This window comes from Erigeron canadensis, chromosome 2 (assembly GCF_010389155.1).
Source record: "Erigeron canadensis isolate Cc75 chromosome 2, C_canadensis_v1, whole genome shotgun sequence".
NCBI lineage: Eukaryota > Viridiplantae > Streptophyta > Magnoliopsida > Asterales > Asteraceae > Erigeron > Erigeron canadensis.
Window position 1 is genome coordinate 32,547,393 of NC_057762.1, and position 13,592 is coordinate 32,560,984.

At 31.5% G+C, this 13,592-nt stretch overlaps 1 protein-coding gene across 1 annotated transcript; it reads left to right on the forward strand.

The window, feature by feature from the left end:
• The first annotated feature begins 2,776 nt into the window (after positions 1–2,776).
• LOC122589514 (hippocampus abundant transcript-like protein 1) lies at positions 2,777–13,263 on the forward strand. Its single transcript, XM_043761814.1, has 14 exons — positions 2,777–2,988; positions 5,406–5,517; positions 9,125–9,237; positions 9,515–9,640; positions 9,735–9,937; positions 10,238–10,313; positions 10,410–10,496; positions 10,583–10,663; positions 10,942–10,974; positions 11,100–11,153; positions 11,233–11,274; positions 11,745–11,823; positions 11,914–11,984; positions 12,977–13,263. The coding sequence occupies exons 1-14, from the start codon at positions 2,800–2,802 to the stop codon at positions 13,076–13,078; spliced, it is 1,368 nt and encodes a 455-aa protein (XP_043617749.1). The 5' UTR covers positions 2,777–2,799; the 3' UTR covers positions 13,079–13,263.
• The last annotated feature ends 329 nt before the right edge of the window (positions 13,264–13,592 follow it).

Sequence of the window (13,592 nt, forward strand, 5' to 3'; positions counted from 1 at the left end):
TGTACTGAAATGGTGGTGAAAAGGGATTGTTTGATAAGATGTTTATATAAATGGGTTCGATCAGAGCGGTTGGTTTATAGGGTACATCCTGTTGCCTGGCAGATATCCAACCGGGTTCTGTCTAACCGGAGGTCTTGAAAATGCCAGTCCAACCACGACCTGATCGGTTTGAAAACATTGGTGTTTATGCATAGATGATCTCTAATAGGTTGCCAATTCACCTAGGTGGGTTGGTCATGAGATTTTGTCAAAGATTCCTTGTGTGAAGGTATAAGGTTCAAACCTGGTATAGACGTTTATGTAAAAATTAATTAGAGTATTACTTTTATGAAAATTGTATGTATAAAATATATAATCCAAAATCTAAACATTAAACCTACAATATATAAAAAAAAAATAAGCCCTGAATTTTTAGAGGCCTAAAGCGATTGTTTGGTCCGTAATAACTACCGAGCCGTAATAATTACCGAGCCGGCTATGGTTGTTAATCATCAAATTTTTCTCATCAATCACAAAAGAAAGATAAGATATAAATATAAAAATAAAAATATTAAACTATACATATAACCCTGAACCAATTATGTTCTGATCTCTTGAACCTTGATATTCCAAATGGTCACCCTTCTTCTCCCATCACTAACCAATAAAAACCTTCCACCTCAATTTTTCTCAATCTTCCCCAAATCACTGGCGTCACTTTCCCACATCTTCCCCAAATTTTCACCTCATCATTTCTTTTTCATTTATTTTTAATACCATTTCATTCTTTTTTTCATTTCTTTTTAATAAATCAAATCTAAAACTTTATAAAAAAAACGTTGCATACATATATAAGTATAACTTATAATAAACAAAATAAAAATATAGGGGCTGAAACATAAATAAAAATATAGTTACCAACTTTAAATATTAACAAACTAGAGGGACTGAAATGTAATTAATATAAATAAAAAACTATAAAAAAAAATCGAGATCTGCTTCTTTCTTCTTCAACAATAGATTCATACACTATATATATATATATATATAGTTTCCACCATTTTTAAGATTAAAAAAAAAAAAAAAAAGAGAAATGAACCAATCAAGGCTCACTCTCTCTCTTTTTCTCCCTTTATCTCTCCTTTCTTCCCTATCGAGGTTCTTCACTGAAAACAACCTTCTCTCTCCTGCGGGGAATGGCCGGCGGCAGTGTGCCCGCGCGGCGCCGCTAGCGGGTAACACCCACCACGCGACCACTCCCTCCCCCCTTAAAGTTGATACCATTTCAATCCTTACATTTTCCAAAATCTCCATTGATGGTATTGATATCCCTAAGAATGAATAAAACTTTTAGAAACATATATAAAACCTTTTTAAAAAAATAAATAATAATCTTTAAAATGTTTATCAAAAATTCAAGATTGAAGTTAATGTCAAATGAAGATTACTACAATGAAAAAAAGCTTGAAAAGTCTTCTGAACATCAAAGATATTTTCAACATTCAAGTTAAATAAATAGATATAAATTTTAAATCATAAGCGGAGATTATTATTAGGACCCAAAATTGTGACATAAAATAGTCAAGGGAGTTGTGTGAAATATTGTTATTGTTATAGTTATTAGTTAGACTATGTGGTATGAGGGGTTCTCTAGGCGTTTTAGGGCTGGAACGCCTCTCGAACCCTTCCAAAACGCCTGCTACATTGCCCCCGGTAGGCGTTCCGGGCTAAAATATGGGTGTGGAGGGTTGGGCAAATCCGTGGACCAAACTTGGACTTTTTCACCTTTCCAATGCCAAACGGCTACTCTTCTAATTATTGTTTATATTTATTTTTTTGTTTTTCTTTTTCTTTTTATCCTATATAACTCCATAGGAGCACTGACACATGACGGAAGATGTCCATAAGGGCAAAGTTGCCTCACCCCACACATTTTTGGAGAATGCCTTGTTTGCTTATGTGGCGCCACATGGCGGAAAACCCCCCACCCATGGAATGCCTCATACCACTTGGTCTTATTACTCGTATAAGACTAAGAGGAGTGAGATAACTCCTACTCCAAAACACCCCAAATTGCTACCAAAACGCCAGATACACCACCATCCCAAGCAATCCATAGAAAAAAAAACTTTGCTTTCAAGACCCAAAATAGACGTCCACTCCTGATGGTTCACTTTGAATAATAACATTAACATAAAAAAAAGGAAGATTTTTATGTGTGTTATAGTTATTTTGTTTAGACATATCCTAACAAATTAAACATAATTTCTAGAGGTTTTTCGGTAATTCGTTGAAAGGCCATTAGAGTATAAAATTGATGTTAAAAAAAAACATAGTTTCTAGAATTATATTTGTCATTTCCTAAAGATTTTACATTTTCTTTTTTTCGTTCTCAAATTTTGCTATTGTTAACATCCATAATATATACTCGTATCCTCTAGTAGCTTTTTTTAGTTAATATACGACATGTTCTTTTATCACTAAAAAAAGCTATATATAAAAAAAATTTAAAGTCATTAGTTTAACTTGCATGTGTAAACAAGACTATTCTAGCCTAATAAGGTTAATAATAACATAAGAAATGATCATATATATTTCCAAGATAAATAACTTTTGGATGTCGACGACTCCAAAAACTAACTAAAGTACACATACGAAAAAGTTAAATAGTCACGTCTCTATTGATATTCCTATAATAAAATAAAATCCACTATGATTCATCATTCTTTGTACAAAATTAATACATTTTGCATTTTTTTTTTTTTTTGTCTATTAAAACCACTCTTCCAACGTACATAATAAATAACCGCATTGACATATATGATCATGGCGGAAAAGGTGACCATGTGGTGGTCATGGAGCCTCTCTCACCTTTTCTTGACGGTTTTTTTGTTTAACTTCTCTAGTTTCATGGTTGCTCCGGCGATAACCGACGTAAGCATGGCCGCACTTTGTCCCGGGCAAGACGAATGCTCTTTAGCCATTTACCTCACCGGAATTCAACAAGCGGTATATGATCTCCACTATCTTATTACTGTCCTATTTACTTTACATTATGACTCGAACCACAAGTTTTTACATTTTTTTTTAATTCAAAAGTTTGTGTTTAATTAAGTGATTCAACTTCGCATTTTGAAAATCTAATGTCAAAGTTGTAACCATCTTTTTGCACACATTTTGCGATATTATTATTATTATTATTATTTGTGTGTGTGTGTGTGATGATTTCCCTCATAAATCAAAACGAAAATTCATCTTCTTAAATTTTTATTTTTTGCAATAAGAAGATAATTTACTGATTTGAACTGTAATCATGTATGTTCCTAATAGACTGATCGATAGCTTTGCACTGGAAAACATATCGATTGTGATTTACACATCACATATCGATTGTTACTCTTTTCTACCTATTTCATTTTCTTTCTTACATTTTTTACTTTGCAATGTCTAGAAAAGATCAAGTGGTATCCATACTTATTAAATATTAATGTTAAGATCAAGTGCTCTGCTTCGAATAAGTTCTGCATGTGTTAGATTAGGTGCCTTAAGTATTCCTTGTAATGGTAGATAATGACCGGTACCAAAAAACATATGAAGTTAAAGAATATTCATTTATCAAATCTACTAGCGAATTTACCCGGGTTCAATCCGGACGTTTTCATTAAAATTATAAAACTAAAAAATATGCATGTAATTTTTTTATTAATATATTCTAAATCAATTTGGAGATAGTGAATTGAATAACACAATAATTTGTAAATTAAAGTAATCATTGCATTAACAAAACATAAAAGGATATTATACAATATAAAATAAGTTTCTTTGTTTGCAATAAAAGATTAAGAACTTTAAATAAGTATTTAGTGAGCTATTTTTAATTAAAAAGTTGTAAATTATTTATGATATCATAATTAAAATAAAGAATTTTTAAGTAAAATTGTAGACTTGCCACATCATATTTTTTCTAAAAATAATTTTGAAAGACAATTGTCTTTTATATATTATAAAGATAAAGATTGTTATTTTTTATTTTTGTATAAATGTCTAGAAAAGGATTATTAATTGTAGCAAAAAGTTAAAAACTCAGAGTCTTCGAATCACCTCCAATTAATAAATGGGCTTAACATAGATGATGATGTTATTGAAATAAATGATAGAAAGAAATATGACTAAGTGATAATATTAGAAATGATACTTTCACAGCATATTTTTACCATATACAATAATATATGCATTAAATAGTTATACAATACAACTGATTGAAACATATATTGTTAGTGTATGACAAACATGTGTTGCGTAAATCATCTCCTAATAATATAACTATCATTTTTGGAAAGAGAAATTTGATTTTCGATAACGTAACTAACAAACAAATAAGCACATGTCGTCTCCAAAATGGTGTCATGGTTTTGGATTATTTATTATTGTATAACGTATATATATTACACGTACACCATTAGCAACAAAAAGCGTAGGCCTAGCAAGTTGGACGATTCTTACATCAAAAATCAATTTATCACTTCCTAAAAAGATAAAGAAATGAAAAACAAAATACCACTCAGTGGCGGAACCAGGATTCGAACTGACCGGTAGAATAAATTTATTTACCATTAGCCTTTGTATCGACGTTAAGTGACGATAACGACTAGATTGTTACGATTTTTCGCATTTTTTTAAATTTTTTGACCAATTTTAACGGTTTTTAAGGGTTTTTTTTGGCAATTTGGTTGTTTTCATTTCTCATATAGTTCTACATCATCTTTATAAGATTTATTGTTAAGTAAATCTTTTAAAAGTTTAAAGTTAGTTATAATAACCGAGACCTGTAGCACCATTAAAGAATACATCATTTTTTGAAAAAACTTACACTACATCAATTTAACGGACTCATAGCCCGAGCTACCCCTAAGCTCAATGTGGTTCGGTACCACCCACTTCATTGTTTCTTTTCACAAATACATTAACAAATAAATTTTAACTAGGTGCCTATCATATAAGGAAAAGAAAACGATTTATACTTTTCAAAACTTTGCCTAATAATACTCAATACCACACGTTTATGTAATATAATAAATAGGGATAAAATTAATCGTCATTTTGAAAAAATAATAGCAATACTCACACTACCATAAAAATTAACATTTTTACTTATTATTATTTTTTTTATCACCTATTTGATTTTTTCCATGTGGTTTGATTGTGTTTAGAAAGATATTAGGTTCATCAATTAAGAGGATTTATTAGGAAATGAAGGCAAGCTTACTTTTAAGGGGAGCATATAAACTTATTCAAAGACACATTATAAATTAAGTTGTACGTATTTAATCAATTGATATTTAATTCTAATAATAAACTACGTAATAATTGTCCATTTTATCGCAATTAACCCTAATTAATGTTCGTGACGAATATATTTGTGTCAGATAACAGGAATGGGAAATATAGTGATGATGCCACTAATCGGACATTTGTCTGACCATCATGGAAGGAAGCTCCTCCTCACTTTTCCAATGATTCTCGCCATTTTCCCCTCAGGTAATTATTTTAAACAGACTACTATCTATTATCTCTAATCTAATCTTTAGAAAATATGATACTACGTACAATTCACATGGGCCCAACATTATGTAACACTTCACATGGGCTTTTGCCCAAGTGAAGAGTGGGCTGCTGATTAACTAGTCTAATCTATCTTTATGAAACGACATAAGACTTGTTATCGTACCTCGCCCAAGTTGACTAGTGATTCACTAATTCACGTTTGTTATATCTTTAATTTAGTGTTTACGCATGTAATGACACAAGGCTTACTAGCCTATTCCTATATGGGTTAGCTCAACGCGAAATGCAAACAAAATTAAATATTTTTTAATTTTACATCATCTTCTCTTTTGATCACTCGATAAGAAAGTTTTTTATGCCTTAATCTTACTTATCAGCGAATAATTATTAAGAATGTAATGTAATGAAAATTATTTTTCATATTTCACCCTTTTTTATAGTGGTGTTATTGTCATAAGCTATTAGCCTATTAGGCGAATTTCAACTTTGAAAATTTATTTGTAATTTAATATGTTAATGTCTTATTGACTACACATAATAAGAACATGACACATTTGCGTGTCATGGCTTTCATGGGTGTGAATGCAATTTACCAAAAATAGTTAGGTTCACCATAACACGCAAATATAGATGAGTGATGTCTATTAAGATGTACTAGCATGGTACCCGCGTAAATGCGGCGGCGGTGTCCACAATGCGATGGTGACGGGCAGCGGTGGCGACTGACGGTGGTAACAACGAATAGTGTGGACTATTATGTAAATCTAATTAATATAATGGTTAGTATACTTATTTTAAAGGTTGAGGGACTAATGGTGTTTTTGTTTCATTTAGAGTGGAGTTGTATTGTATTTAGAAGGTATTGTTTTAATAGAAGACAATTCTGACATTTTCTCCCCTGTAACTTTCAACAGGGGGTCTATTCTTTTTAATAAGAAGTATAGATGCTTTCTATTTCTATTTTTAAATTAAATTTATTTGTTCTCCAAGTCTACATCTATAAATTCTATTGATTAAGTTTACAAAGTTCAAATTGATAGTAACATACACTTAAATAAATACGAGCAAGGTATCTGCGTAATACGGCGGTTATGGCAGATGGTGACGACGGTGGCGACCGTTGGTGGCGGCAAATACGTCAAGTGGTATAGGTATTTGATATAAAGATATTTGATTTAAAAGAGTAGTGGATATGTTTACAAAGTTCAAATTGATAGTAACATACACTTAAATAAATACGAGCACGGTATCTGCGCAATACGGCGGTTATGGCAGATGGTGACGACAGTGGCGACCGTTGGTGGCGGCAGATGCGTCAAGTGGTATAGGTATTTGATATAAAGATATTTGATTTAAAAGAGTAGTGGATATGTTTTAGAAGATAATGAAATAATTTGTTTAGTTAATTCATCAAGGATAAAATGATAATTTCGCATGTCCCAAAAATCTTAGATATTCAACATGGGGATATAATTTTTATATAGTAGTAAGAGCATGGTATTCGCGTAATACGGCGGTGTGATGCTGGTGACAACGTCAAATGGTGTAGGTAATTGATGTAAAAGTGTTTGATTTATAAAGGTAGTATAAATATTTTATAGTATAAAGAACTAATGGTGTAATTTAATATTAAGCGTTAGTGGTGATTTAATTCATAAAGGGTATTTTGGTCAATTCGCATGTCCTATTTTTTCTAAACTTTCAATATGAATGTATAAATTTTATATAATAATATAGAAGTATAGATAATTAAAATAATACAGTTATATATCTTTATAGGTGAAAGGCTAATTTAGGTGTATAACCTTGTGATAGTAGTTACTTCAATCTTAACCTTCAACTGGTCTAGTGGTAAAAAGTCTTGTTTTCTCACAAAAAGTCTCAAGTTCGTATCATATGCTAGACAATTAATTTGGAGGTGACTAAGAAAACGGTTTGAATCAGTCACGGGTAAAACAAGAAATAACTCGGTTAGGCTGCTATATCATAGCAGCTTCAATGGAAGTCCATAGGAGATGTCCATTGTAACATAGATCGTAAGTGGACTTCATAGTTTTTATTATCTATTGGAGCATCAAGTTTATAGTCCAAAGTCCACACCAACCTCTTCATAGTTCATATTTAAGAACCATGGATGCATGGACGTCTTCATTCCAATTTTAATACAATATAATTTTTAATAAAAAGAATGAAAAAAAGTTTTAAAAAAAGCTTTGAGATAGATCTCTTTATTGTGAGAATAAAAAGTTTGAGTGGTTTTGATTTTTAATAGAAAGAATGAAGAAAAGTTTAAGAAAAAGCTTTCTCCGTTTGGGTATGTAAATGTGTAGTGCATTAATAGTGTATTTGTTTGTGAAAAAAAATATGTTCTTTCAAATTATTATATATAATTATCATAAACAACTAATTATAATAATCATAATGGTTATGTAAGAAAAATATACATACAAGCTAATTATTTCCTAAAAAGTATATTTTTTGTGTTTCATGTATTATACGTTTCATTTAATAAGACATTGTCTGATAATGTGGTCTTTATTTATTAAAAAACAGGGTATTTTTAAATATGAGTATAACCCACTGTGAGGAACAAATTCTTTTGATGGACCATTTTCTATTCTCGAACTAAGGCCAATTTTTTTTTACATCCATGAATACGACTCTTAAAATCCATGTTTTAAATACCGGTACGTACCGGGTGGTACCCCGGTATTTTAAACACGATATTTTGATTATACCGCCCTACGAAAATACTGGTGGTATACATTTTTATATATATATAAAAAAAAAAATTAAAAAGGAATGAGATTAGTCTTTAGTCATTTACGGTCCAAAAGAGCATCTTTTATCCCTAACTTTCAATCCCTAAATTAACACACACCAATACAACCCCTAAATTAGTAGCCACCACCTAAATGAGTAGGTTTTTCTACAATTAAACCACAGGTTTTCATGTTTGCTAGATACGTTTTTTACAGCCCAAAAAGGTCCATATATGTATATATTTCATGTTTGAAGGAATATGTTTCAAGTAGCCCAACAAAAACCCATATATATTTCAAGGACATCATATTATTACATGTTTCAAAATATCGGCCGGTATTTTACACAATATCAGGAATACCGGGTACCCGATGGTATTCCGGTATGATTAAAATATCGGTATTTAAAACATTGCTTAAAATTGTCCACTCACAAAATAATTCCTGGCTCCGTCTCCGTCTCTTATGGAGGAAGAAATATTAAAATCTTATTTTTGTCTTTGTTACAAATAAGTTAGTAATATAATATCATGTTACGATTAATTGTGAGTCGAATGTAATCATGAACTTATGTTTATAGGATTGGAAGAGTAAGTTAATAAAAAGTGATAGTACTTCATTAAAACTTGATGTGACATGACGTGACATTGTTATAGACTCCATAAAGTCCATATATCTGACTAACCATTCGGGTTGATCCTTGGTCAAGGAAAAATCTTATAATTAAAAAATATATATATATATATTCAATTTTAGAATAAATTTACATTCACAAGTGTGATGTATGATGTACATACTAATACGGTGACTGGACACAGTGATATTGGCATACAGCATGGACAGAGAGTTCTTCTATGCATACTTGGTCATCAAGACTCTTACTTCCATGGTTTGTGAAGGGACAGTTCTTTGCCTTGCCCTTGCTTATGTGGTAATCACCTTTAATTACTTGTATCATTTGCTTCTAAACTTCTACTTTGGGCATAAGTTTGTTACAAAGGAAATTGAAAGTACATTTATAATGTTTCAAACTTGTAATTAGTCAATCATATATAAAAAGATGTTACATGAGTACATGACACATAAATTATTGTAAGATCAACCATCTCCAGTGTGGCCTAGTGATAACAAACCGGTCACGCAATTAGACCCATTTGGTTTGACACAATATTTGAATTTTAGTATCCGTTTGATTTAAAAATATTCAGGCCGATAATGTAGCTGAGCAACGGCGGGCATCTGCATTTGGAATCCTCTCAGGCATCTCATCATGTTCATTTGTCTTAGGCAGCCTCCTTACCCGCTTCCTTCCTTCTCATGCTTCTGTCTTCCAGGTTACTAATCATATACATTCATAGATTTGTAATTACATTTACAAAGATAAAAAAAAATGTGTATGTGAATTTTATATTTTTGAGACTATTATAGGTATCTGCAGCAATGGGAATGATTTCTCTGTTGTACATGAGAATTTTACTACCTGAATCTAACATGGAAGCCATGATGATTGATGTTTCATCAAAAGAAACAGCTACAAATGAATGTCTTCTGGAAAAAGGGGTGGTCAACAATCGGAGACCTTTACGTACAACTCCTTCTTTACATGATTCCATTTCGTTGTTGAAAAGCAGGTATGTTCTCATATAATCGGTTTATAGGGAATCATGATTTTAAGCATAGATAAGAAACCTATAATTAAATTAGATACTGTTTATATGCAGATGTTTCAGTTAGTATTTAAAATGTTACATGACTTGCATTAAATGGCTAAAAATCATCAAAGTAATTGACCACTCAAGTATCAATTTTGTTCCATTAATCTAAGTACTTGCCGAAAATTTATAAAATGACAAATGCTACTAATATACACAATATGACAATCAAGGATAATTGGCAGAGCTCAAGCTTTTGTGTTTATATTATACTTTCAGCTGGACATTCTCACAAGCTGCTATAGTAGCATTCTTCAGCACTTTTGGAGAACTTGGCCTAGTCTCTGCTATACTGGTACTTCATGTATTTTCACTCATTTAGTCAACTAGGAATACAGTGTTAAAACCGAGATCAAGACTTATACGTTGTCGGGTTTGCTTACAATTGTAGTACTATTTAAGGGCTGAATTTCATTTTGACAAAGATGAGTTTGCTTACTTGTTGATCATTAATGGGGTTGCTGGTATCATATCCCTGGTAAGCCTTTCACTTCCATTCCATGGTTAGATATACATTGTTCAAACTTAATTCTATAAAACATATAATATTATTTTATATTGCAGATGATTATCATGCCCATGTTGGCTAAAGTACTCAACGAAGAAAAACTTCTAGCGATTGGGCTCGCTTTCAACTGTATATATGTAAGCAACCAATCAAATCTGAATTTCCTTTGAACATGAAGTATTAGAGCTAACGTTGCGATAATCTCGACTACTTACAAATAAACTTAAATGCATATTCATTTTCACGTGAATAAAAGAAACATTTTAAGGTATCGCTACAAAAGTTCAAAGATTTTTCTCAAAAAGTCATCATGCAACGAATAATGTAACCATGATTGTTTGGATTTTAAATCTAAAATGGTGTTCTTAGAGAGTGTTAGAAGTTTTCCTAACACGTTATGTGGATTGGAGTGCAGATTTCTCTCTATGCTGTAGCTTGGGCATCATGGGTACACTCTTTTGTTCTAATGACAAGCAATTAGTATTGTATATCTTTGTTATAGTTACCTTGAAAGTATGCACAGAAAATCCTCTTTGTATGTCTTGCTTTTGCTAAGCATTTTATTTTAAACAGGTTGTCTATCTTTCATCGGTGTTGCAGATTTTTGCTGTTTTTATAGGACCAAGCGTGAGTTCATATCTACACTATCTAATCTTTATGAAATTTGACAATATACTTTTACCTTACAAAATCTGTTTCACTTCAGTTACGGAGCATTGTATCCAAACAAGCTGGCCCTTCCGAGCAGGTACTTTGTTCATTATATCAGCACGAAGATACTAATAATTTCATATTATGGTTCCAGTTGATATAATGTAGGGGTGTAAATTTTCACCCGTTGGCTTACAAGGGGTTATTGGTTTATCTTTTATCTTAAACGGGTCAAATATTAATTAGCTAAAAAAGAAGCGTGTCAAACGAGCTGTTGGTTTTCTAAAATCTATTGATAACGCTATAAATAACACCTGAAACAGTTTTATCTAGAGTCTAGAGGGTTAGATTATCACTGTAATAGTATTATTTTTGAAATCATAATTCACACATTAACTAATGTAAAAGGTAAAATAATGTTGGCAAATATTGTGTCAAAACCAAATGGGTAAAATTCAAATATTGTGTCAAAAACAATGAATCTGACCGGTTACACCACCTTACAAGGTTATAATTATAAATGTAATATAGTATCATTTCTTGATGGTTATTTCATCTGTGTTTTAGGGCAAGGCACAAGGGTGCATAACTGGAATATGCTCATTAGCCGGTATCATTTCCCCATTGGTTTTCAGTCCTCTAACAGGTAAAAAAAATATACTTTAAGCACATAATGTTTCATGATCAAATTTGATTCTAGCTAATAAATCTTTTTTGTGTCTTTTTTTTCCCACAGCCTTATTCTTGTCTGATCATGCCCCATTTCGTTTTCCTGGTTTTAGCCTTATGTGTGCCGCCTTTATTGTGGTATGGTTTTTATCACCATTAAATTCTTCTCTGTTTCTGCTTTCTGCATTTCAAATAACGGATTTATCGTTTATTATTGTAAAAGTGCATTGCTAGATTTCTAATGAACTCAGTTTACTTAGAGTAACAAGTCCTATCTATAGGTGGCAAAGTGGGCAGGTAGGCGGGTCGGGTAAATTTATTTGGGCCCAACCATGATAACCCGATTTTTTTTGTTCAATAAATTTAACAGAACATTACCATATTACGGGTAAATATTACGACAATAATCTATATAGCAAGTTATGAGATTTGTGCATTAAAAAAAACTCTGAAGTTTTGAACAACTTTCTACTTGTTTGACTCATTTGACTTGTTAGAGATAATACATAATCCAACCCAAATTCACCCATCTATACTATATTATAAAGCAGATTCCTTCCAAATTTTCAACATTGAATTGAAATTTTTAATATTGATTTTAAATACATCCCCAAAATACCCCTCTCATCTATTCTATATTTATCTAAAATAACCATAATACCCTTTCTCTCTCCTCCATAAATCATTTATTCCTCCAATTCATTCAAAATCTTTTATCTCAAAAATCATACGTCGATAAATTATAAAAATTGTATGGGTGTTCTTAAAATTCATGCTCTTTCATTAGAGATGTCATTCGATATAATTTCGACAAATTTTTAAATCCGATGGCGGAGCCCGTACGGCTAAGGCATTTGACTATCATACTCTATGACATATCAACTCCTATAACCTATCACATTCTATGACCTAGGTATCACCACCACTATCTCACCGCCGCACCGCACGGGTACTTGCTCTCGTGTATATAAATAGGTCGAACTTGCCATTGTTCTTAAATCGCATAATAGTACTTTCAGCAAGATGGTTGATTTGCTGAAAAAGTTATGTCTGTATGTAGATTGGTATGTATTCCTGATTAAAGATTAAATTATATTTTGTAGTAGTAGTTGAAATTTGTTCATTTGCAGATGATAGCATTCATCCAAAGTATCATGATCAAGGCACCGACACCTCTTCCTCTTCCCGTTGCAGATAATAAAATAGATGAATACGATTCAGCGGAGCTTTGATTATGCTTTTACACATGATCAGTATAAACCAGCATAAGCAAAAATGTTCTTTTTCCTAATATATGCTCCATCGCTTATATGTTATGCATATTTATAAGGATGGTGCAAATTAGATTGCAATTGTATATGACTATATGGTATATTTGTATTTGTATATAGTATATGAAAATTTTGTTGGTGGCGAAGAGGTTATGCAACAAAGTACATGCATCATGTATGACATTAGAAAAGACAACAAAAGAAAGGGATTAGTTCCCTAAAATGTAAGAAACTTTGAACGAATGTTTATAGTAGGAAATAACTAAAGTTGTGTGTATTGTATGTAAGCAACTTTAAAATAATGTTTATTGTATGTAAGAATTTCATTTCAACCAATTACAATTTGACAAGTGGCACCTGTATATGGTTGCCACGTATGTTTTCTTACATACAATAAACATTTTTTTAAGTTGCTTACATACAATACACATAACTTTAGTTTTTTCCTACTATAGACATTCGGGCAAAGATAGTT